Below are 26943 nucleotides of genomic sequence, written 5' to 3' on the forward strand. Positions count from 1 at the left end.
CAGTAACGAATTTATTATAAATAAATTTACATATGAAAAATATTTCATCCTCACCACGAACAAACACCAATAATAAAAGTTTCGTATCAATAGCAATGACAACCGCAAACAAATATCGGCGTTAGATCGCAGTGGATTTGTTTCGTGTAACGATAATTGAAAAAATATAATTTTTTTCATATTTTCAACAGTGACACTCATAATAATTCAGCCTTGTATCTATAATAAATAAATAATTATATGTTATTTTAACAATATAAAATAAGATTTACAAAAAATAGTTCACCATGCACATGCACCAATAATAAACGTTTCCTTGTTCTGTATCACCTGAATTATCTATTTCTCTTCAAGTTGCACAAAGTATGATAAAAGATATTGAACCTGGTGTCTCACTCTTATTACCTGGAGCTGCAGTTTCACCTTGTGCCAGTTCTTCACATCAAAACAGTAGATCCATGATGATGTCTTGGAATACATCCAGGCCTACTGCTGGTATGCCAAACATTCCTAAAATACATGATCTGCAGCTTCCATTGCAGGATCAGAATGTTGCTCAAGAGAAGGAAAATGGGTCAGTTAATTATCCTTGGATATCCTCGTCAGAACATCATTGTGAGGTCTGCTGTAGATGCTGCGCGACCAAAAATATCCAAAGACATAATATGAAACTTCATGAAAATGACAGACAGGAATATATATTGGATGTGGACATAAAAGCAGAGTTGATGATGATGAAGCAAGATATGAACTGCATGTGAAATGAGATGAAAAGAATTAGAGACATACATGGAAGAGTGAATAAGAGCAGAAGGAAAGATGGCCATGTGAAAGATATATCGAATGATTCGAGAGTGGTTCTCTATGGAGATTCCATTATTAGAGGTGTGGTGAATGAGAAGATGCATAAGGTTTGTTTTCCTGGTGGTAGAATGGAGAGAGTGATTGAAGCGTTGGACACGAGGAATAAGAGAGCACAAGAGTTGGTGGTTGTAGTAGGAACAAATGATTTGAATGGGAACAAGGAAAATGCCAGATTGGATATAAGGAGATTATTAAGGAGAGTAAAAGATAACAGTGTGGTAGGAAGGGTAGTCAGTGTGTTAACAAGGTATGATAGTGAATTGAGGAGGCAGGCAAAGATTATGAATGATATGTTAGTGCAGTTATGTGAGGAGAATGGAGTGCATTTTGTGAATGTGTGGGAGGAATTTGAGGGACGGATGGAACTGTATAAAGAAGACGGGCTGCATTTAAATGGTTTTGGTGTGAGTCTGCTGGAGAGATTGTTCCTGGCAGGAGAAGTAATGACTGTCATGAATATATCTGAGGTGGTGCAAAGTGATATGAAAGAGCAAAAAAGTAAAGTAGGGAGAGGTATTTGTTAACTTGCAAACGGGGAGGTGAATATCTGTTAAATATCTGTTGAAGTTTAATACTCTAATTACAAGGGTCATTTCAAAAGTTGAACACATTGTGAATGTGTGGAAAGTGAGACTGTGTGATAATTTTTGCCTTTATATCAGTTTGAAACATAGAGTGCCAATTTTTTGTTTCTGGTGTTCTTGTTCTATAAAATAAGCTTTCAAAAATGAAGGAATTATATGACTCAGATCACATCAAGTATTAGGGGCAGTATGAAAGTAATGCTTTTTTTATCTCAGAAAATATTTCTTTAACAGTGGGTTTTACATGAATTAATTCTCCAATTTCCTTTTGCAAACATCATGTCATGTTTCAAGTGGATCATTCTTTCTACGTCTACTTTTGCTGATGCTATATGTTGACGCAGAAAAAATCTTTACTTCGACATCTGAGCTATTCAGGAACAACTTGTTTCAGCTCATAGCATTCTTTGAGTACATCCTTTAGAGCAGTTCCCTAAACTTTTTGAGACTGCAGTACCTATATAAAATTTATTTTTTTGTAGAACCTCTAGGAAAATTGTCATATAAAATTCTCAGTAAGGAATTATGACAAAAGTGTTATCAACAAAATATTTTAATCAAGAATACCTATTATGAACAAAATTACAAGTTTCTGTTATAGAAATAAGTTGGGTAACAAAAATTAGTTTCCTTTCATTATCTTTAGACTTTTTCAGAAAATACACCTAATACAAGTTATAAATGCTATATGTTCTGGGAAATCCCTATAAGTTTTTACAGAAACCCAGTGTTCTGCAGAACTCGGTTTAAGAAACACTACTTCAGAGATCCAAACAGGTGGTACTTGAAGGTTGCCACCTTAATCTTGAAGGGTACACTTCAAAGTTAAGGATGAGCTGTGGAAGATCAGCCAAATGGTGTTAGTTGCATCCCCTCAATCATGTTTCTGGTTCGATTATGATTCAATTATGAACTCTACAGTATAGTCCCACACACAGTTTTCAGATGGACGAGTTTCCATTAGACTTGCATCTTCAACAGTAAGGAATTCATTTTTTATTCTTCGTATGTGCATATGTACTGTGCACAATTGCAGTGCCACTGACTGTGGTGGCATTAGAGACCACTACCATCCACTCAGTGATATATATAGTTTTCTGCAATGATCAAATCGAAAAAAAATGAAATAGGAGCCATTATGTTCATACCACCCCTCATATCTGATTTTAGGGAAAGTATGAATGCTGAATGCTTCTCACTGGTTACCTTCCCTTAAAGTCCCAATAGAAGCTCTCCAGATGATCTGCCCTCTGAGGTGAAACAACCATTCCATGGGATATGTTTTTTGCTAACACTCATTTCACAGAAGTTTCTGTTGAAATGACCTGATTTATGAAACCCATTAAGAAAAATGGTTTACTAATAGTGATAAAAGACCTCATGTATTAACCTAATGTTAAATAAATGCTTGGTATAACAATAGGAGCTAGTGTGCAGAAATTTTGGGATGATTCAGATCAAAATGAATAGTGTACTGACTTTAGTCATGCTGGAAGATAACAGTACCAGCCTTGATATCGTTACAGGTGAATAAAGGAGAGGTTGGTGAGTGCGAGGATACAGAAGTGGGTTGATAATAGGATATTCTCTGTGCTTGTCAGCATGAGTTTGTTAAAGGAAGGTAAAGTTTTACCAACTTGCTTATGTACTATACCAAAGTGAAGAATGTGTTGGAGATATACGCACAGCAGTATACCTAGATTTTGCAAAGACTTTTAGACTGCCACACCACAAGTTTGTAACTAGAGCAGATGGAATCAGATGATAGATTAATGAGTTGGATAAGCAGCTGACTCAGACAGGTATCAGTAAGTAGAGCACTCACGGAAAAGTCAAGTGGCATGCCACAGGGGCCTATTTTGGGAACATTGTTATATATTGTACTTTGCATTTTATAGATATTGGGATGGTTTTAACAGGTGATATATATATAAATGTTTGCAGATAATGCAAAAACTAGAGAAGGCGATGAGGAATCAGCAGATATGGATTTACAGAGACTTGAATACATTACACAAGTGAGTAACAGTATGGAACTGTTAGTTCAATGTTGCAAAGTGTAAGGTTTTGAAATTTGGTAGGCAGCAATGGGATGCAAAGTATATATTTTGTGGGGAAATTATGGAGGAAGTTGAGGAGACAAGAGACCTTGGAGTTGTGGTGGTGGACACATTGCACAAGTTATGAAGTCATTACATCAGATTATGGCAATGATGTAAAGGACCTTAGCATGCAGAAATAAAGAGGTTATGGTTCTATTGTATAAGGCCTTGATCACTCCTCGTGGGATATTGTGCAGAGATTTGTTCTTCAGGTTTTCATGGGGATGAAGATATATTAGAAAGCGTCCTAAGACGACTGAGGTGATAACTGGTCTTTGGAATACGGAATATGAAGACAGATTGAAGGTATGCAAAGCCCTGTGAATAGGAGGAAGCATGAAGATATGATTGAGACATTTAATTTGGTAAAGGATTGCTACTAGGTTAATGTGGAAAAAGTTTTTCATAGAATGGGAGAAGGGGATAGAATAGGGGGACATTCCTGGAAACTTATAAGAAGAATGTGAGAATGGCATAAGTTGCAGATTGTTTGAATGGAGAGTGGAATGCATTGTATGATGCTGTGGAACACCTCCTAATCAAGTGGCCATTTACTGCAAATAGCTATTTGGGAGTTTAAAGAGACAGAGTTTGTGTTCTTCCTTGCACTACTCTATCAACTGCTGTATTAAGAATATATATATATATATATATATATATATATATATATATATATATATATATATATATATATATCACAGGCTCTTATAATATGATTTCCAAACCATATGACTATGAAAAAAAAAGTAAGAGAGAAAGGGGAAAGGTGTGCTATTGAATTTCAATATTCACAAAATCTAGTTTCTTGCTAAAACAAAATGAAATGTCTGGTCCCTCATCTTTCATACTAGGATGGGTTGAATTCCTTGGTTCACAGTTGACATTTAATGCAGCCAGTTTGCCATTGGTTTGCTACATTCACTAAAGGCAGATATATCATATCTGTAAATACATGTGTCACCAACAATGGTTTGCTTACCTATTGCCAAGTTATCAGGAGAAAAATAATCCTGTCACCTCCATATGATATGGCCTTACAAAATGAAAAGTCCTTATGAAAGTTCTCACAAGAACTGAAAGACAAATGCTATAAATGAGCTATGGAGGCTTTATTGTTATGGTCTGAATTATTGGATCAACACCAATAGCCTCCCCATTACTCAGAAATCTAATACATATTCAAAACAAACTTTCACCTAAACTGATTTATTCTATGCTCTAATATAGGATTCTGAGTACCAGGAAGGTCGCAGTGATATAAACCGAATTACAAATCCTTCTCAAAGACAGCAGTTAAATCAATTCCATATATTATTATTCAGGCCTCCATGGAGTCAAAACACTCATCGTGGGAGGTCCTTCCTAAGAAACACAGTCTATCAAGACTCATTGAGGGGAGGTCTCCCATAAGAAACACAAAGTCTATCACACCACTCCTTAAACTCATTGACCATTCTTGCTCTCACCACTCTATCAGCCAATGCATTCCATGGTTCAACCACCCTCCATGCAAAGAAACCACTCCTCACCCTCTTGCTCACAGTTTCCTTTCATAACTTCCAGGGATGGCCTCTTGTCATCACTCCTTAGCTGTTCAACCAAGCGAAAGAACTCCCCAGTGTCAACCCTGTAACCACCTCTCAACAGTTTAAAAGTCTCAATCATATCACCTCTCCTTTTTCTATCCATCAAACTCTGCAATCCACATTCCCTCAGCCAATCCTCATAACTATCATTGTACAGTCCTGAAACCATCTTTGTACCCCTTTCCACAGTTAATTTATCCCCTTCAAATCCTGGGGACCAAATCTGAGAACAATAGTCTAAGTGTGTCTGATCAGGGTCTTATACAACGGAATGAGAACTGTTTTATCTCTGCAGGTCAGCGTCCTTCTCATTATTGCAGCAATCCTCTGTTACCTTCACCACCTTCGCAATATGTCCCCTAAATTTCAGGTTTCTATCGATCATCATCCCAATATCGCTTGTCTACCCTACTTCCTCCAGTATAACACCTCCTGAATGTTTATATTCCCAAACCTCAAGACCTTACATTTTGCTGCATTAAACCGACACCGCTATTCATTTGTCCATCTATCTAGCTTATTCAAATTCTCTTGCAGAGCTGCCGCATCTGCACTATTACTAATAGTCCTTCCAAGCTTTGCATCATCCACAAACAACTGAATATCTCCTTGCAATCCACTGACAATGTCATTGATATAAAGGTTAAACAATATAGGTCCCAGTACTGAGCCCCGTGGGACCCCACTTGTAACCCTCTGCTTTAAGAAAATATCTTAAAGTAGGAAAAGGAATTAGCTATCATTCATAAATCATATTAAAAATTTATTTTTCTTCATTTCATTTTGTCAGTGTTTTCACAGACAAACCATCATAACTTCAAGCTACTTTTACAGGTTCTGGAATTATTATTTTTTTTTTGTATAATGGTATTTGCATCCATAGTGTTGTCAGCAGAAATATGATCATCATGTTTGATTTCAGTCACAAACACGAGGAGGTCCAAGATTTTCTTTGGCTGGTTCTCAAGTTAGTCAATCATTGGCCTTTTATCCTGGAAATTAATTTTTAATCCTGCATTTCAAAAAAGAGATCATAGAATGATACTATTATGGACAATAATACCTCAAACTTATCTTTCAAGAGATTTCAATTATCAGTGACCAAAGCTTTATATAATAGATTTTAGAAGAGTAAATATTCTTAAATTTCTCATGAAAATATATCAGTGAGGTCATGCAGATCATTTTGAATTTTTTCCAACATGTAATTTCTTTTTATGTGCTGACTGTGAGGAGTGTTTCTGTTTTTTTTTTCTTCTGAGAATGAATTAGTACATGTCTTCATATTATCTGATCTTATAAATCCTATTCCACATAGTGAGCATGTAAACAGGTTCTTCTGTGTATGCATTAGTGAGTGTCATTGCAGAGAATCTGATCGTAAAAATGATTTGCCACATATTGAGCAAGGAAACCGTTTTCCCTGAGTATGGAATGCTAAGTGTTGTTTTTTATTACACGATGAGGAAAATACTTTGCCACATATTGAACAAGAGAAAAGCTTTTCTTCTTGGGTATGTACACGTAAATGTAATTTCAGATTTGATAAATGTGAAAATTTTTTGCTACATGTTGAACAGGAGAAAGGTTTCTCTTCGGTATGCAGGAATGAGTGTCTTTTGAGATGAAATGATTTTGTAAATGACTTGTTACATATGGTGCAAGAGAAAGATTTATCGTGTTTTTAGAATTTTAAGATGGTATTTTAGAGTATCTGATCTTAAAAATGACTTTTCACATATTGAACAGGGGATTATTCTTTCATGTGAATGGACAAATGAATGCCTTTTGAGACTACTTTTTGCTACAAAAACTTGACCACATACTGAACAACAAAAGGATGTTTTTTTGGAATGTAGTAATGAATGCTGCTTCAGAAGAATTAGACTTGAAAATGCTTTGCCACATGTTGAACAAGAGTGTGGTTTCTCTTCAGTATGAGTTAACAGGTGTTGCTTTAGTGCATCTAATCTAGAAAATGTCTTCTTACATACTGAAGAAGTATTTGGTCTCTCTTGAGTGTGAACTAAGAAGTGTCTTTTTAAGTTACTTAATTGTGCAAATGACCTATCACATTTGGAGCAAGAGTGGGGTTTCTCTCTGGTATACACTAATAAATGTGTTTTTAGAGTACCAGAGGCTGAAAATGTCTTTTTGCATATTGAGCAAGAGTACCGCTTTTCTTGTGTATGAACTACTGAGTGGAGATTTAGAAGCTGCTTTGTTGAAAATGCCTTGTCACATACTGAACATGACAAGAGCTTCTTAGAATTGTGAACTAATGAATGAGTCTTTAGATTACTCTTCAACTGAAATGACTTGCCACATATTGAACAAACGAATGGTCTCTCCTGAGTATGAACTAAAAAGTGCCGTCTTAGATGATTTGATGTTGAAAATCCCTTGCCACATGTTGAACAAGAGAAGAGCTTCTCCTTCAAGTGAGCTTGCAAATGCATTTGGGAGTTTTCTGAACATGAATTTCCTTTCTTACTGATTCTTTCCAAAGTAATTTGCTTCTTATTCTGAACTTGTGATAATGAATAACTTTGTGAAGTTTCATGATGTTTTAGGCAGTACTTCTCATCTTTCAAAATATCTGTCAAGATTATTTTACAAGGAATAATTTTTGCACAATGAAAATGACTCTTTTCCAATCCCTTACCACATGTTGAACAAGAAAAGAGCTTCTCCTCTGAATGATCTTGTAAATGTGTTCTGGGGGTTTCAGAACATGAATTTCCTTTTTTACTGATTCCATCAGAAGTAACTGGTTTCTTACTCTGAATTTGTGATAATGAATAACTTTGTGTAGTTTCATGATTTTTTAGGAAGTACTTCTCATCTTTCAAAATATCTCTCAAGGTTATTTTACAAGGAATAATTTTTTCACCATGAAAATTACTTTTCTCCAATCCCTTACAATATGTTGAACAAGAGAAGAGCTTCTTCTCTGAATGATCTTGTAAATGTGTTCTGGGGCTTTCTGAACATGAATTTCCATTTTTACTGATTCCATCAGAAGTAACTGGCTTTTTATTCTGAACTTGTGATAATGAATAACTCTGTGTTGTTTCATGATTTTTCGGGTGATACTTTTCGTCTTTAAAAATATCTCTCAAGATTATTTTACAAGGAATAATTTCTGCACTGTGATAGTTCATAACGAGATCAACGATTGTTCAATCACAGTTAAAATTCCATTTTTATTATCATGTTGTTAAATTATCATCATGTTAAAGAAGTGCAGTTTTTTTCTAGTCCATTTATGCTTTCTTGTCCTACAGTTTGAATGATACTTGATTATCAGCTGGCAACCTGGAAAAAAAAAAAATGCCCAAGTAATATAAAATATACTTTTATAATGTAAAATATTACAGAAAAGCATTACAATTTTTCTTATTTTTAATTCTTAATTTTTTATTTATTTTTGCAATGTTTTGATTGCTGTTAAACTGAGACTTTTCATTAAAGATTTTTGCTAAAAGAAAATATTAACCAGATTCCTTACCTTTGCATGAAATCTTAGAATAAATTGTTCTTCTGAAAAGGCATAGCAATTTCTAGGGGAAAACCAATTTGCTAATTCAGCATGACACATAAATTCAGTGTTGGAAGAGAAAAGCAAAAAAAACAATACGTACAGTTTGCTACATTTGTAACCTATGTTTAGAAAGAATTGTTAATGCTAGCTGAAGTTATAATAGTATGTGATTTTCAGTTCCTGATGTGTGACCAACATTCTGCTTACTGGCTTAAAAAATTTTCATGTTTCATCACTAGTGGCAGATTTTTATTACATTATCTAACAATAGGGTTGGTAATCCACATCTCATGACCTGCATGTAGCTTTTGAGAAAGTTCTGTGGTTCTTTCAAAGATTACCTTCATTTTTTAAAAATGAAAACAACCAGAGGATGGTATTTATTTCCATTTTTATTAACAAACTGATTTCAACATGCATATAATTATTTTTAATCGGAAATGTATTTCAAGAGCTACATATGTGGCTCTTAAAATGCTTGACTGAATATCGTTTTCAGCAAAATAGCTGTATAGACAGAAAAATGTTGTCAACCCCATGATCTAACCCTTAGCCAATCCATGGTACTACTTGCTTCAAGTATATTAGTTTATAGTCTTTAATTGGTGGAATTCATATAAAAAATAAAAATGAATAAAATAAAATTAGAAAATTGGGTGCTGGAGCCAGTGGTGGATGTTAAAATATTGCCATGATGACTGCTCTTATCTGAATCATGATCAACAGATTGTTTTCATTTGCCTAAAGAAAATCTGGCTAGTTAGTGAAATAAGCAGTTGTTCAGAAATTGTGTAGAGACAGACTATAAGGTATAATGAAATCAGTCTGTCAGTACATAAACCCCTCCATGTGGGGCACCTGTTTGTGGTGGAGGGGACCTCCCAGTGATTGTACTGTCCCTTTTCATTCTTCCACTTTTTCTTTCACTTTTCATTCTTCTACTTCTCCTGAGTCTTTTTCACTATCCTTTTTCCAGACCACCATCATTGGGATCCAATGCCCTGCCGCTGTTTTTGAAGTGCGGTGCAACCATTGGACATCCGGAAAGGGGGATCTTGGTAGTCTTGCACTACTTTGGCCACTGCTTCGGCAAGACGGGTAGTCCTGGATGGCCCAGCTAGGATCAATCGGCTAGTAGGCTTTCCTGCAAGGGTCAACGGTGTTGCAGTAAGTCTCTCACCACATGGTCGGGATCCTAGACCTGCTGCAGTGCTGGTATAGCATCTAGGGTAGCCCTGGTGTTCCACTCCTGAGCGCAGTCTTTCCTTGCCAGGTAGTGGGTGTCCATGTATGGCTCCGTGGTGGATGGGGAGCTCTGGCAGCAAATTAAAAATTCCTTAAATATGAATTCTTCATCCTCAAATGTTTCAGGGACCCTAACAAAGTCCCAACCAAGTATACTGATAATATAAACACAGCAAATTGAAACAGAAATAAGAAACAAAAGATATCGGATACTAACATAAATGTACCAACCTTTTTAATCATTTATGCAACAGGTGAAAAACCAATTGGGAAAATGTCACCCTTCTTTATCCAAAAAGGTTTAGAAGGATGGACTGGCAGGACCTCTCAAAACTGTCAAGAAATTGTGTTCTGGTGATATCCTCATGGAAACAATGTGTAGACAACATTCCGAGAAACTACTGAGAGCAACGACAATGGGTGGAAGACAAAATGCAGTAACACCTCACAGAACACTCAATTCCAGTAGAGGAGTGATATCAGAATGGGATCTCCTTGATGTTCCTGGTGAGGAGATATGTTCAGAGCTTAAAGATCAAGGAGTGACCGGTGTGAGGTGCATCCTGATTTGGAGGGACGGTCGCCTGGTTCAAACAAGAACATCATCCTTACTTTTGATACACCTGGGCCTCCTGCATCTGTAAAAGCAGGGTATCTCAGCTGTTCTGTTAGGATGTACATCCCTGACTCACTGAGATGCTTTAAATGTCAAAGATATGGACATGTCCAAACTGCCAATCGTGGTTCTACTACCTGTGCCCGATGTGGTAGTAATCCAGCATACTCTCGTGCATGTCAGAAATGCAAAGATGAAAGAGAGGTACAAAAAATTAAAAAAAAACAAAAAACAAAACATAACATATCAGGATGCAAATAGAAAGCTGGCCACTATTACACCTGTTCTACGATCCTCTTATGCTGAAAAAGTAACAATTAAAAAAGTGCCAACAGCAACTCAAACATGTATGTCTATTCCACCATTTGATAATTTCACCATACCTGAACTTAATCACAAGTGCTTCTCTGTTGAGAGCATTAATCACAAGACCTATGGCCTTACTCCAGAAACAACTTCCAAAATGGTTCCATTCGATGAAAACTCATCTGTCAAAAAAAGTATGGTGGAGACTTCACTCAAAGATAAACCACCAGACACTCACACAGAAAAAATGGATACCTTGATACCCACTGAAAGCAAACTAAACATACCAACTGATCCTAACACATTTGATGTTTTGAACACTCTACCAGAGGAAGAGATGGACACTAGCTGTCCATACTTCCCTCAAACAGTGAATAAATATAAATCTGACAAAGGTAAGCCCTCAACCTTCCAAAAATCAGACAAGTCAATAAAATCAAGACAACAGGAAATTTTTTACAATGGAACTGTCGTGGGATCCACCAGAATATTGACTATATCAAGATGTTGTTGCAGAAACGCAAACCTTTCTTTCTGTCTACAGGAAACTTACTTAAGATCCAATGAGGACCGTACCTTTAGGAATTTCACTGTTGTACGTAAGGATAGAACTGGAGATGGTCCTGATCATGGAGGAGTAGCTGTCCTAGTGTGCAGTCATATTCCTTCCATCAGGTCCAACTTAATACTTCTCTGGATGCAGTAGCGATTCACTTCTCTGTGGGATTTCTTATTACAACATGTTCAATTTATTTACCACCAAATGCTGAGTTAAATGAAATTGATCTTGATAACCTTATCTTGCAACTGCCTGAACCCATACATTTGATGGGTGACTTTAGCAGTCACAATACTCTATGGGGTAGTGCCAACACTAATAGACGAGGTCGAATCATTGAAAAAATTCTTGATAATAATAACCTTTCCCTTCTAAATAATATACTCAATACTTTCTTCCATATGCCTACCCACTCATATTCTGCAATTGATTTTACAATCTGTTCCCCTTCCATTCTTCCACTGCTCATGTAGGACGTTGAAGAGAACATATATGGAAGTGATCACTTTCCTGTTCTTTGTACAATGTCTTCACAGGACACCTATATGGAAAATGGACCAGGCTGACTGGAACACTTTCTCTCATCTTGCAAAATTTAATGCTGATGCCATCAGTCAAACACCTATCAATGAAGCTGTAAAATATATAACAGAATGCATTGTCCAGGCAGCAACAACGTCCATCCCAAAAACATCATCTCGATTTCCAGTCTATCCAAAGCCTTGGTGGAACCCAGAATGTCAGGCAGCCAAAAAAGATCAACACAGAGCATTGGGGTATATTTTGTAGATACCCCACCACATCAAATTTAATAACTTTCAAGTGTGCTCAAGCCAAAGCACGTTATATAAGACATCAGAGTCAAAAACAATCGTGGATCCAATTTACTACATCAATTAATCAAATGACCAGTCCAAAAATTGTATGGGATAAAATCTGGAAAATGAAAAGTAGATATAGTACACATTGTTTGTCCACCTCAGACTATAACGGAAATGTTCTTGCTGATCCCAAAGCTATTGCAGATACTTTGGGAGAAACTTTTGCTAAAATCTCAGCAACAGCTTAATATTCTCCAGAATTTTTAATACTGAAAGAGCAGCAAGAAAAACAAAGGCTTAATTTTTCTACCAACATTCTTCAGCCATTTGTCAAGGAGGAACTAAAAAGAGCTCTCCTACAATCTCACCCTAGTGCAGTAGGACCTGATGACATCCATTATGAAATGATAAAACATCTACCATCATCTTCTCTTATTATACAATAGAATACCTGCACAGGAAGAGTTTCCAAATTCTTGGCATAAGTCAATTGTCATTGCTATCCCAAAACCAGGAAAAGATCCAACACAAGCAAATAATTATCGACCCATTGCTCTGAACAGCTGTCTTTGTAAGATACTAGAGAAAATGGTTAATGCCACACGTCACTGGTATTTAGAAAGCAACAGTCTTCTCTCCAATACACAATAATGGTTTCCGTAGACATTGATCAACTTTAGACCATTTAGTTCGGTTAGAAACTTGTATAAGAAATGCATTTCTGAAGCGAGAACATCTTGTCTCAGTTTTTTTTGACATGGAAAACGCTTATGACACAGCCTGGAGATATGGCATATTAAAAGACCTCTATAACCTAGGTCTCAAAGGACACCTCCCTATATTTATTAAAAACTTCCTGTCCAGGCAAACTTTCCAAGTAAGAGTGGGAAGTATGCTATCTCGACCATATCATCAAGAACAAGGTGTTCCCCAAGGCTCTGTCTTAAGTGTAACCCTTTTTGTTATTAAAATTAACTCAATCATTGAACAGCTTCCTCCCACTGTAGACAATGCTCTATGTGTTGACGACTTCACAATTTACTGTCACTCACGTAACATGAGGGTAATTGAAAGAACTTCAGCAAGCAATTGATCATGTCTCTCTATGGGCTCTTAATAATGGGTTTAGGTTTTCAACAGAAAAAAGTGTCTTCTGTCGAAAACGCACTCATCACCCAGATCCTGAACTAAGAATGGGACATATTGTTATTCCAGTAGCTACAGAAACCAAGTTCTTGGGACTCATCTTTGACAGAAAACTCACATTTCTAGCACACATGCGTCAACTAAGAGAAAAGTGCAAAAGAACTTTGAACCTCCTATGCACTCTATTGTGCACTTATACGTTCAAAGCTGGATTATGGGTCCCAAGTCTATGGTTTGGCAAGACAGAGTAACTTACGATGGTTGGATTTCATCCATCATCAGGGTATACGGATAGCTACTGGTGCCTTTCGCGCTTAACCTACTCAAAGTCTCTATGTTGAAGCAAATGAACTGGCTCTATCACTTCGACAGAAACAGTTGTGTCTTAATTACACCCTAAAAATAAAATCTCTCCCAGATCACCCTATATGGAATAGTGTGTGATATTGAGCATTAGGAAGCTCAATATCACACACATCAAACTGCTATAGATATTTTTGGTATGCGTATTAAAGAAACTGTGCAAGCTGTTGGTATAAATGTTGGCAACATTAGCTACATTAAACATAACAGCATTCCTTCATGGCAGGTTTGCACACCATCCTGCAACCTCTCACTTTGTCAGCTACAGAAATCTTATACCCCATCATCCATTTACCTGCAATTGTTTAATGCACACAGAACAGCGCACGCTGATTTTTTACCCATCTATACTGATGGTTCAAGAACAATACCTCTGTTGGCTGTGCTGCTGTGTTTCCTGACATTATTATCTCAAATCAGATCCCACCAGACTGCAGTAATTATACAGCAGAGTTACAACATGCCATTCAGCTTGCACTTGTGCATATAAAAGAAAACTGCTACCAAAAGTGTATAATTTATACAGACTCATTGAGCTCTTTATTGGCTATCTCCTCTCCTATGTATACACATCCAGTACTTTATGAAGCTACATCTGCTTAACAAAATGAAAATCCTTAATTCCGATGTTGTTCTGCTGGATTCCCAGCGGCATTGGAATCAAAGGAAATGAGGCTGCAGGTGCTAAATCAGCTCATACCTTCTCCACATACTGTTTGACAGTTCCATATACAGACTACAGACAACTTATAAGATCAAAGCTAACTGGTCAGTGGGAGTTAACATGGCAAGAAGCATCAACAAACAAATTATATAACATTAAACACTGGCATTCTAGTCATTGTACAAAGAGAAGGGAGGAGGTTGTCCTTACTAGGCTGCGCATAGGTCACAGTCACCTTACACATTCTCATTTACTGAGGGCTGATGACCCTCCCATATGTGAAAAATGCAACACACATCTCACCATTCATCATATTCTGGTAGATTGTCAAAAATTTACACGAGAGAGGAATGAAATTTTCACCTATCTAACCAAGCCTTATACACTCAGGGAAATGCTAGCAGACTCAGGCAAATTGCATGTTTTTGATTTTTTAGAAAGAATTAATTTGTACAAACACATTTGACCATAAATTTGTTTATATGTAAATACTTTTTTGCTAAACTTAACTTTTATAATACATATTATTCATTAGGTTAAATCTTACCTATTATGCATTACCAGAGGCCTTAATCTGATCTTGTATATTTGTATCACCCTGCTGTAATTTTGTTAATATGTAAATACCATAATGCTAAACTTAAATTTTATGCATCAATGCTGTATAATTATTATTATTAGACACCTCCAGGGAGTCCAAAGACTCATTGAGGGAGAGTGTGCCAAGAGCATCGAACGATTGGTCCCCTTCCAACTACTAACCGTGCTCAAACTTATTTGAGCCATTAGTAGCAGAGGCTCTACCAATCGACCAACCTTGCCGGCAATAATAATTCCTTTCTGACTCTCAAACATTATTACACTAAGTATTAGTGTAAAATTTAATCTTACTAGATGTAGACACTGCTGTGTGTGTGTATATATATATATATGTTAACCTATAGTTATCTATTTATGTACTGCTGAAACCTCGCAGTAATTTTGTTTATATGTAGATACTGCATCACTTAACATACATTTTGTGTATGCATCTTATGTACAGCTTTATTTTTCGAATAATCATGCAGTGCTGTAGGATATCTTACCTATTTGTGTAGTTTCTAGTAATTCTGTTTATACTGCATTGCTAAATTTAATTTTCATTGATGCATATTGTATAATAATCCCTTTTTTGCCTATTTTTGTACTGCTATAAAGGCATCTATTATAATTTTACATATATGTAGATACTGCATTCCTTGGCTTAGTGCTTCATATAGTATGTATTAACTTATATTGTTAACTATTTTTACACTATTATGATAACCTCTGATCTTTTGTGTTGCTGTGCCCTCTGCAGCAGTTCTGTTTACCTAGAGATGCTTTCTGAAACTAGATTCTTGTACAGACATATTACTATTACGGGTGACTCCAGGGAGTCCTTAGACTCATCGAGGGATGCCCTAAACATCATGTCCACACAACTATACAACATTCTCACAGTATCTATCATACCTTGCCTTGAACTCACTCACCATCATAGCACCCACAACAGACTATGGCAGCTTATTCCGCTCATTTACCACTCTAAAAGTAAAGAACCCGCTCTAACACCCCTGCTAACCACACTCTTGCCCAACATCCATAGGTGTCCCCTAGTTCTCCCACCACCAGTCCTGATCTCAAAAATATCTTCTGAATTAATCCTCTAGAAACCCTTTAGCAATTTGAATGTCTCAATCATATCTCCCCTTTTCCGCCTATCAACTAATTTCTGCAACCCACAAATCTTCAACCTATTCTCATATGGTTCATTCCATAGACCTGTTATCATCTTAGTCACTCGCCTCTGGATCCTCTCCACCTCCTCCCCATCAAGAAGGAACCTAGGTGACCAAATCTGGGCACAATAGTCGAGATGAGGTCTTATCAAGGCTCGGTACAGAGGTACAATAACTTGCTTGTCTCTGCTCGTCAGGGTATTTTTCAACAACCAAGTGAGTTGATGAGCTGATTTAGCTCCTTTTGCAATGTGTCCCCTAAACTTCATCTCCCTATCCACCAACACTCCCAAGTCCCTGGCATCATCAATCTCCTGGAGTACAGTTCCACCAATGTGGTATACTGCTGCTAATCTTTTCATCCCAAAATGCATAACCTTACATTTTGTCACATTCAATTGACATCCATTCTCCTTAGCCCAGAACTCCAATCTATCCAAGTTGTCCTGCAAGATTTTGACATCTTCTGTATTCACTATTGCTCTACCGAACTTTGCATCATCAGCGAACAAATGAACTGTTCCTCTTAGATCCTTCCCTATATCGTTAATGAATAAATTAAACAGCAGTGGTCCAAGAACAGAACCCTGCGGCACACTAGTCACAGGCCGTCTTTTGGACTCTACTCTTGATTATCCATTATCCTTATCCAGTTAAGCCGTCACTGTGTTATAAAACTTGAGCAAGTTACTGAGGCATGATCTGCCCTTCACATAGCCATGCTGTCCCCTGTACAGTATCTCATTTTCATCAATCCATTCCTGTATTTTTCCTTTGACTACTTTCTCCAAGACCTTGACAACGACACCTGATATGCTGATCGGTCGGTAATTTGCAACCGTAGTCTTGGATCCTCCTTTATGCAGTGGAACAATTTTCCCCTCTTTCCACACCTTCGGGACTAAACCAGACCCGAGACTCAGATTAAACAACACCCGTGTTGGTCAAGGGCACTAATAATTCTTTAGCTGCTTCATGTAAGACCCGTGCCGGTATACCATCCAATCCCACAGATGGATTCACATTAAGGTTCTGTAATAGACTATTCACCTAAACTTCATTCATCACAATTCCCGTATCAACTAATGGTTCCTTCATTTTTTCAATGTCACCACCTGGATGATATACTTTTACAAAGTGCTCGCTCAGTAACTCCACTATATCGACTGATTCAGTGACCTCTTTACCATCGTCATTCCTTAAAATCATTTTGCCGTGTACAGTTTTTTTTCTGCTTGCAGCATATTGAAAGAACTGTTTGGGATTCTCTTTAGCTTGCATAGCTAGTTTCCTTTCATAATCTGCTTTTGCTTTTTTCACCACACTCATTACCCTTCTGGCCTGCACTTTATACCATTCGTGTGCCTGCAGGTCACCTCTTTCTTTAAATTCCCTCCACAGTTGTTTCTTTTTTTTTTTTTTTTGCAGCTCAAGCTTAATGGTGTTATTCATCCATTTAACCCCTAACCCCTTCAGGACTAAACCAGACTTTTCATTAATCCATGTACATTACCAATATATATACATACATACACCAATATATATATATATATATATAACCAAAATCTTGTAGAAATTTATGCCAACATAACCACTACCCTAAGGATACTGTTAACAATTCCTGTTAGCGTAGCAAGTGCGGAAAGAAGTTTTTCCAAGCTTAAACTGATTAAAAATTATATTGTTTACAATTTTCTGTAAATGCTAATGTTGCAACCTTTAGTATGGCACAGTATGACCTTTGTAGTTTTTGTGCCAAATAAACTATAAACCAACCAACCAATCAGTACATAATAGGCTGTAATTTAAACCATTTTCAATAAAACTTTAAATATCACATTTTTATCACTGATCCAGAATTTTTTTTTTTCAGGGTAAGTTGGAGACGGATCGTATAAGACTGGACAGTACAAAAATACACCACTCTAATAAGTATTGGAAAAGCAGTACATCTCAAATAAACCAAAACTGTTCATATCACAATAGCGAGTCAACCCTCGTCTTTCATCACACTTCCTATCCTTCTCCACCAGTTTGTGATGAACCGAGTAACTTTAGACTGTTTTCTTAAATGATTAGTAATCCATATGCTGTTGTCGCATCTGTATAATTATCTTTATTAGTACCTGTAGAATCATATGCTTAAATATCAGGTAAAAAAGTGAGTGCAGTCTCCGAAGCTACTATAATGTAGGAAACACTGCATTATCTAGAAGAGTTGCATACAGTATCATCGACAGGGTGTAGCATAGAGGAAGTCTGTCTCATGGCTCCACTTAATTAAGGGAGCTCAGTCAGCCATATTGCAGAAGGCATCGTATTAGGGCAACAAGATATTTTACAACATCTGATGTAGATGCAATAGATTTATTTGAAGAATTAAAAATTCTCTCAAAAATAATACAAGAGAAAAGTGGTCCTCACGAAATTTTATCATATATATATATATATATATAAAAACAAAAAAAAACAACAAAAAAAAAATCAGCTAACGCCTTTTCATTCCCGTATACGGGGAGTAGGCAAGACCATTTAGCCCTATCTAACTTTTTGGGGACTGAGTGGGCAGTTCAATCTCCACCGGTACCAATCAGAGATAGATGGCCCAAGGCTATCACTAATTAAGCAGTGCACAGTGAAGAGAGACGGCTCAAATGTGCCGCCATCTCGTGGTCCCTAACCCTAACACAATATATTTAATCTCGTAAATAATGTGGGTTCTACGGTCGATTTTCTTGAGTTTACGGGACGAAAAACCTGAGTTTCCAGGAAGAAAAACCCGCTTGCCCGTGGCAGAGATCGACTAACTCAGGAACTGGTCGAAAAAAGGCTTAGAAAAATTTTTTCTAGTCGGCGACTAGACTTGAAACCAAATCTTCCTTCATGCGGCCAAGCGCCGTGGTGTGCAAATGCCACAAACACTGAGCTACACAGGCTCTCTCTATATATATATATATCTCTATATATAACCAAAATCTTGTAGGAATTTATGCCAACGTAACCACTACCCTAAGGATATTGTTAACAATTCCTATTAGCGTAGCAAGTACGGAAAGAAGTTTTTCCAAGCTTAAACTGATTAAAAATTATTTGCAAACAGCAATGACCCAAGAAAGATTGGTTGGTCTAGCAACTATATCAACAGAGGCGACATAGCTTATAATTTAAATTTAGAAGAGCTTATAAACAGTTTTAAAATTTAATTAATACTATTATGTAATTGTTTGGCATTAATGTTTCTGTTGTAATAAAAACAAAATAGCAATTGGAGATTTTCTTATATTTTTGTCTTATAATCCATTAGGGATGATATTTAATTGTTTGCCTCAGGGTGCGATCTAATCTGGTGACCATCCTGGTTACATATCTGATGGTGTTTGTTCATCCAGGCACCGAAATAAAAAAAAAAAAAAAAAAAAGAGTCCATACAAGTAGAAAGAATTTCAATTTAATTCATCTTTACTGTTAAACTTTACAGTTTGAATGACTCACTCAAGCCTAAGATATTCCCCAAACATTTGCCATTCCCAAGTTAGTTGATTTGTTGCTCCATATCATGGACCTCCAATGCTTTATGGACAAATTACAACAATCTTTATATACCAGTGTAGTTTGAATTATTGATTATGAGGGTTGATGTAGGCCACTATGTACTCAGGAGAGCTGTTTCTAATGTGTCTGGTATTTGTGCAACAAGTTACCTCCTGGGGGTTTTGTATACTTACATCTAGTCTGCTTGAGCAACTTTTTCTTTTCCATCCTTAGACACGTTTAAAAAAAGCATACAGATCCACTCCTTTACCAGATTCATAACCACACTCATTGAAATTTATATCATTATCACATCCAGTTGATCATCCAGTGATAAATATAGTATATCTACAGCAGTGAGTCAGGGAAACTATTCCCTGACTCACTGCTGTAGATCTTACCCCAGTAAATAATTTCTCTAGGCTTCTGATGCTAAATCCATTCAAGTGCAGGCCATTCCTCAATTACAAGTCTTTTCTACTGTCAAACTCACTCGGCACATCCCAGACTACACAAATCAATATTTTTTTGCTATCAAAGCCCTACTTAAATGTACTATCATATCTCAGCAACAGATTACCAATTTCCACAGTTTCTCTCTCTCTCTTCTTTCTTGTTTCTTCCAGCAATACTTCCGTATGCTTTTTATACTATATTTATCATTACTTATATCAGTAGCTTTCAAACTTCTTAAAGAGACACACTCCTTTTTTTTCTAAAAAAAAAATTCTTGCATCTCTCCTACACTTTTCATAAAACAACATCGACCTATGGTTTTGTTATGTATTCTGTTCTAGTAAAATTAACATGTTCTTAATTTTTTGATAGTACACAATTAAAGTTCAAACAAAGATTTTATTTTAAAAATTATAACTTTTAAAATTACATTGAGAAAGCAAAGCTATTTTTGGTGATGGAGTACCCTTTTAAAAATTATTCACTTAGGTTACAGAGATGCTAAATAAATGGGATTATATTCAGAAAGATAATTGATTTTGACATACCTGTGCACTTTTTTAAAGTTAAGGATGATACAGTACTTTGGACAGGACTTGATTAAATTGAGTTGGTAAGTTATTAGAAAGGTGTTGAAGATGAAGAGTAGATAGTTAGAGCATACTTATTAGATAACCAAAATATGAATATGAAGAAATGAATTAAAGCAATTAAACTTTTTAAAGAGTTGAAAATAAAGAATAAAAAGGAACATAAAATCTGTTATTGTTTATGCGGTAAGCCAGCAAGTTTTTTAAGCCATTTAGATTTTAACATCATCAGATGTGGAACAGAAACTGAGCCTGCCACATGGCTTAATGAAACAATGTACTAAAAGGAGTTAGGTTTGGATTGAGAGTATCGGGGAGTTAAATTGGTTCATGTGTTGGAGCGCTTGGTTGGTTTAAATATCATGGGAATAATTTATTTATTTACCGCAAGGGAGAAGAGTTTTCATTATAAGGTTTAATGGAATGAATATAAATATAAATAATTAAACTAAAGTTTAACCAAACATATAGCTTCCAGCGCAATCGGAAGAATAGCAGAACATTGCACCCTTCAGTTGGAAAAGACCCGAGTTCGATTCTCATTGTGACGAGGGGAATCCTTATACGGGCTTTTTCAGTTGAAGGTGAGTTAGCCAATGTCATTTGGCAGTAGTAGGGTTTTTTCTCGCGAAAACTCTGGTTTTTCATCCCACATACAGACAAATCGGCCCTTCAGAACAAATGCAATTTACAGACAAAAATACTATTGTTGGTGATGATGGGCAATAAATGATATTCATGGTAGTAGTGTCATAGTTGGAGAATTAAGTAGTAGTGCAGAGGATGAGATGTATTTAGCAAAGTAGAGTAGTGTGCCCTCCCACAATGAGTCCTTGGACTCTCTGGAGGTGTCACATAATAATAATATTTCATCTCAGTCACTGAGACATTGTTGGGGAAAAGATATTGAAATATATTCTTATAGCAGAGATTTCGAAAATATTGTGTGTGTGTGTGTATATATATATATATATATATATATATATATGTGTGTGTGTGTGTGTGTGTGTGTATGTATAAAATAAAATATAAAAACACTGTATATAAAATAAAACTTCCATTTATAAAATAATGTTTCTAGTAGAAAAGAGTATATAGAATCATTCTGAGTTTATGGTATATTGGGTGGGTCTTATTCCAAGTATCCTTGGAAATCAATAATAGTGATCTTTTCAATTTGAGGGATGTGTAGTGCGTGTAGGAATATATCAGTAGTATGATTTTTGTTGTTGCGAGTGAGTGAGCTGGTATGGGATTATCGTAATCTTCAATAAGGCATGATTTTATAGAATGAATGGTAGACCCAATATAACTGATATTGCATCCTGACTGGTATTCAAACTTATAAACAACCTTATGCCATAATAATATGTCAGTCTGGGCTATTGTGGTTCTGTGTTTAAGCAAATTTTGCAGTCTGTTACCTGTGGTAAAGATAATTTTGTAATTTTAATATTTGAAGATGCATTTTATAGTTTATAAACGGTATAGATATATACCATTTATAAACTTAGGAATTAAGACTACATGGAATTTTGATATATTTCTTTGTGAAGAGGGAACATGATTTGGGACTGAGTGAATAGTGTAATCTATCAGTTGTTGGGGATATTGTCTAGAATGGAAGATCTTTTCTTAAGGTTTGAAATTCTTGTTTTAAATCAGTGAAAGAAGAAGAGTATTTATAGGTGTTAATGAACTGCGTCAACATAACCAACGTTTAAGGATGACAAAAGGTGAAATTTAAATAATTTCTGATGTTAGCGGTAGACTTTGGTACTGATGTGATGATTGGACCTAATAAATGTCAGGTTAAAAGTGAGAACGGTCAATGAGTTTAAGGAGCGGTATGATAGACTGTGTTCCCTAGGAGGGACCTCCCACGATAAGTCTTGATAGACTTGTTTCCTAGGAAGGACCTCCCACGATGAGTCTTAACTCCTTGGAGGCCTAAATAATAATAATAATAAAGTTTATGGATTTATTTTCTTTGTAGTCAATAGAGAATTTTAATTTGCAGCTAAACATGTTGAAAGAATGAAATACCTGCTGTATGGCATTCATATTCCCAATATTTAGCACATCTTCCACATATCTGCTATAGTAAGAGATATCAGTGAGTACAGAAGGAAATAGGAATATAACAGAAATATGTTTGCTTAATGTGTTTCCACATGAGCAAGAAAAATTTCAGCCAGCAGGCTGCTAACATTTTGGCCCATGGGGAAAACCAAAAGTTTGTTTGTAAAAATGGCCATTGCATTTAAAGAAATGTGTAGAAATTATTTGCATCAGTGAAAGGATGTTTGATTGAGATAATTTTGTATGTTCTGGTAGATTCCAATCATTCTTGAGTAGTGTAAGAATGATGTCTAGGGTTTTGGGCACATCAACATTGGAATATAGAGAAGATGCCTCTGAAGAAGAGAATACTGGGAGAAATATGTTTGCTTAATGTGTTGATAGAATTGATCAGTATTTTTAACCATAAATTTTGAATAGTTCAGTAGAAATTTTAATAAAGGACTGTTGTTGTGTGTTTGTATGAAATCATCAGGCAGAGTGGATAGCCCAGTTCATGTATCCTAACTTGTCCGAAAATAGCAGGGGGGGGAAATGGTTGACGGGGATGATTGTTTTTTTTTTTAGCAATCTATTTATCTATTTTACTGTTTCTTTGAGTTGATGTACACATTTTCAGATTTGTTTTATAATGGTGGGAGTAGGATCTTCAGTGATTTCTTTGTAAGTGTTTGTATCATTAATGATGTCTAGAATTTTTTTTATGGTAATCTGTTTTATTAATTATTATGGTAATATCTTCTTTATCAGCTTTATTAATAATGATGTTAGGGTTATTTTTAAATTTTTATAGCATGTGAAAATTGTGAAGAGAGATGCTGTTTTTGAATTACTTCACTATTAATGATGTTATTTGTCTTTTGAAAAAAATGCATCTTTGTTGGCATCATTTTCTAGTTGGATTTGGGCTTCAGTGATGTAACCTTGGCTAGGAAAAATTATAGGGGGAAACAACAAATTTCATACCTGACCTAAAAACAACTTTATTTATATCAGGCTGGCATAAGTGGAGTTAGGGGATGATCTTCTATTGTTTAGAAATTACTGTTAATTAATAATTGCACTTGGTTGGAAATATTTCCATTCTTTGGGACCTAAAAGATGGTTCAGCCAATTTTTATTTCTATGGATATAGTAATATGCTTGAGTTTTTATCTTGTATCAATAATTTAATGCTTGTTTTAGAGATTTTGAAGCATGGTAGTAATTTTTATTACCATTATCGCTCAACTTTTATAACAAGTTTTTGGTGCTATTTTTTAAAACTATCTTAATTTACCAATCATCTACAAATATATTAGTAAATAAAATAAATCAGCAATAATATCTAAAATATCCACTAACTACAAAAACAATGAATAAATTGAAAAACTACTGGGGCTATAAATAACATGTCTACATATTAGATATTTAGACCTAAAATTAGCTTCAAACCAAACTCCATTTTTGATATCTTTCATTGTTATGTTGCATTTTGTAAATTACCGTTTCTTGCACTTGTCAGTATTATTTTCTTAAATTTGGGGTGATTATTGTTGCTGGTATTGTTGGAACTTTTTTTCTAGGTGAGAATTTTCCCTTTTCTTTTGCAGTTTGTTTTCACTCCACATTCTCTAATGTTTTAGTAGTATCAGCATAGAACATCTTGAAGTATTAGTTATGGTTATATAAGTGGGTATGGTGTTATGGGTGATATTTTCTCCTGGTTGTGTTCACTTTGTATTAGTATATTGTTTATTATTGCTGTCCATGCATTGGCTTGAAGCTTAATATTGTTTTGCTACCTATATTGATTGGTTTAATTGGATTAACTGAAGCACCATAGGCTACAAGGCCAATGTATTGTGTGTGTTAACTGTGTGTGTTCTAATGGCCAGTTTGCCTGTTTTGCAAGATGAAAAACTTGAGTGTCCAGGAGGGAAACCCTGGTACTTTGGAATGAGACAACTAACTCACCTTTGATTGAAACGTTTTGATAAAGGTTCTTCGCGTCCTAGAAGGGGATTCAAACTCAAGATATTTCAAACCAAATGACATCATCAAAAATGTTGTGTTTGATTTGTCATGTTTCGTTATCTCGGTAATGTAGCATCACCTGTTTGACAGCCCTTCCAGAAGCGTCAATGACGTGAGTAACGTGATATTGTTGATTACGTGACACCTCCAGGGAGTCCAAAGAATCATTGAGGGCAGGCACCTACACTACAACTCTGTCTCCACCACTCAATTCACCAACTACAACGAACCGTAACCACGCCATCTACTGCCCACCACCATCTCTAGTATTTTCACAGACAATCACAAACATCCATGTCCATGGCAGGATTCGAACCCGCAGCCTTTTGGCTGTTAGACCAACCACTAACCACTCTGCCAACCATTTGCATTTATCGGAGAACAGTAGTTATCGTAAAGTTGTATCACAAGCAGATTAATTTCAAAATTAACCGAAATTTAGTTATTTGCATTATTTGGGTAAAATTTCAATAAGATATTTGTAGATATTATTATGTTAGCATCAATCATCTTGGTGTTTTTAGTTCTGTCGCTAGAAAATAAAAACCAAATTATAAAAATAAAATAAATAATTACAAGCTACGCTGTTCCAAAGATAGCTTCTCACCATGTTTAACAGCCTAGTACTCATCTTATTTATTTTTTTCAAAAGCTTAATTTGACCGTTATTTCTCTGAGACGATCTCACGGCGAAGGATTATTATTATTTGACACCTCCAGGTAGTTCAAAGACTCATCGAGAGGGATTTTGCCAACAACATCGAACGATTGAGACCCTTCCAACTACTAACCGTGCTCAAACTTGCTTAACGTTTTTGCATGAACCATCAGAGGCTCTACCAATCGACCAACCTTTGCGCTATGATGTTAGTGGTGCAAAGGTTCAGAGTAAGATAAAAACAATCAGTAAGCTTAGCAAATACTCACGAAACTGTTTTATGAAATTTCAAAACGACCATAACATAAGCTGGAGCTACTAGCCACACATACACACAATGCATGTTACATAATATGTACTATGACGCAATCAACAGTAAGCTCTACGTGTCACCATGTGATTAGAAATAAATGTGTCGATTCATTCAGCAGCGGTCTCTCACGATTTAAAAGTTTTGAAAGACTGTTCTACTAAAATAAAGAGCCCAAAGGCTTCACTTCGGGGATGCAAAAATTATAAAAATTAGGTGGATATTAAATCCAGCATTATTTCAAAGCCGAATACAGAAACTATAAAAGTTTCGTATACAATTTGACAATGGAGCTTACGAGAATACAGGGCAACTCGTAAATGCCGGTGAGTGTATTCCCGTAAGCTCTCTCTCTCTCTGGTCAAATTTCATACGAAACTTTTATATTATTATTATTCCTGACACCTCCAAGGAGTCCGAAGACTCATAGTTTCTATATTTGGCTTTGAAATAATGCTGGATTTAATATCCACTTGATTTTTTATAATTTTTGAAAGAAGGATTGTATTCTTTAAGGGAGTATGCAATCGGGGTTTTCTCAAGCGTACTATTAATTAGGTACGAATTGCAAATATTTTAATTCAAAAAAGGCAATGAATAGCACTTTTTAATTGCTATTTACGGAACTGATTTACACAAAAATTATTATTATTATTATTATTCCTAATACCTCCAAGGAGTCCGAAGACTCATCGTGGGAGGACATCTACAACTGTCTCTACACCTAACCTCTACTACGAATCACCTCCATCTACCGCCCAACTCCAACACCACCACAACTAGTAATTTTTGTCTGTAAATTGCGTGTGTTCTGAAGGGCCGATTTGTATGTATGCGGGATGAAAAACCCGAGTTTCCCGGAGAAAAACCCTGCTACCTCCGTATGAGATCGGCTAACTCACCTTCACTAATTCACCTAACTAATTCACCAATAAAATTAACAACAACAAAACACCGAAATCAGCCATAAACAAAAACTGAATTTAAAAAGTTTTCTTCAATTTACAGTACTTCTTGTTGACAACGTAATGACAATTTAAATTTTTGCCTAGGATGGCATCTCCGCTTGGTCACAAAGGCAGTTCGGAATATTGTTATATTTCAATCCCACTACAACACGGTTTGTGAACGTATTTAGGT

General features: G+C 35.9%; 1 protein-coding gene across 2 annotated transcripts; it reads right to left on the bottom strand.

Annotated features, from left to right (window-relative positions):
- Positions 1-25815, bottom strand: LOC150098688 (uncharacterized). 2 transcript variants are annotated; one of them, XM_090404653.1, is made up of 2 exons: positions 25443-25815; positions 1-8454 (listed from the first exon to the last, which is right to left on the bottom strand). In XM_090404653.1, exon 2 carries the CDS (start codon positions 8298-8300, stop codon positions 6810-6812), a length of 1491 nt encoding a protein of 496 aa, XP_090260779.1. In that variant the 5' UTR covers positions 8301-8454; positions 25443-25815; the 3' UTR covers positions 1-6809. The 2 variants fall into 2 exon arrangements, with proteins under 2 accessions (XP_090260779.1, XP_090260780.1); XM_090404654.1 differs by having other exon boundaries at positions 25763-25808.
- Positions 25816-26943: the final 1128 nt, after the last annotated feature.

The sequence above is a fragment of the Typopeltis vanoorti genome, chromosome 15 (genome assembly GCF_054136105.1).
Source record: "Typopeltis vanoorti isolate ZY-2024b chromosome 15, IOZ_Tvanoo_1.0, whole genome shotgun sequence".
NCBI classification, from domain to species: domain Eukaryota; kingdom Metazoa; phylum Arthropoda; class Arachnida; order Uropygi; family Thelyphonidae; genus Typopeltis; species Typopeltis vanoorti.

Excerpts from the sequence above, each read along its gene's own strand:
- LOC150098688 (XM_090404653.1), bottom strand. The coding sequence starts at position 8,300 with ATGAACTATCACAGTGCAGAAATTATTCCTTGTAAAATAATCTTGAGA.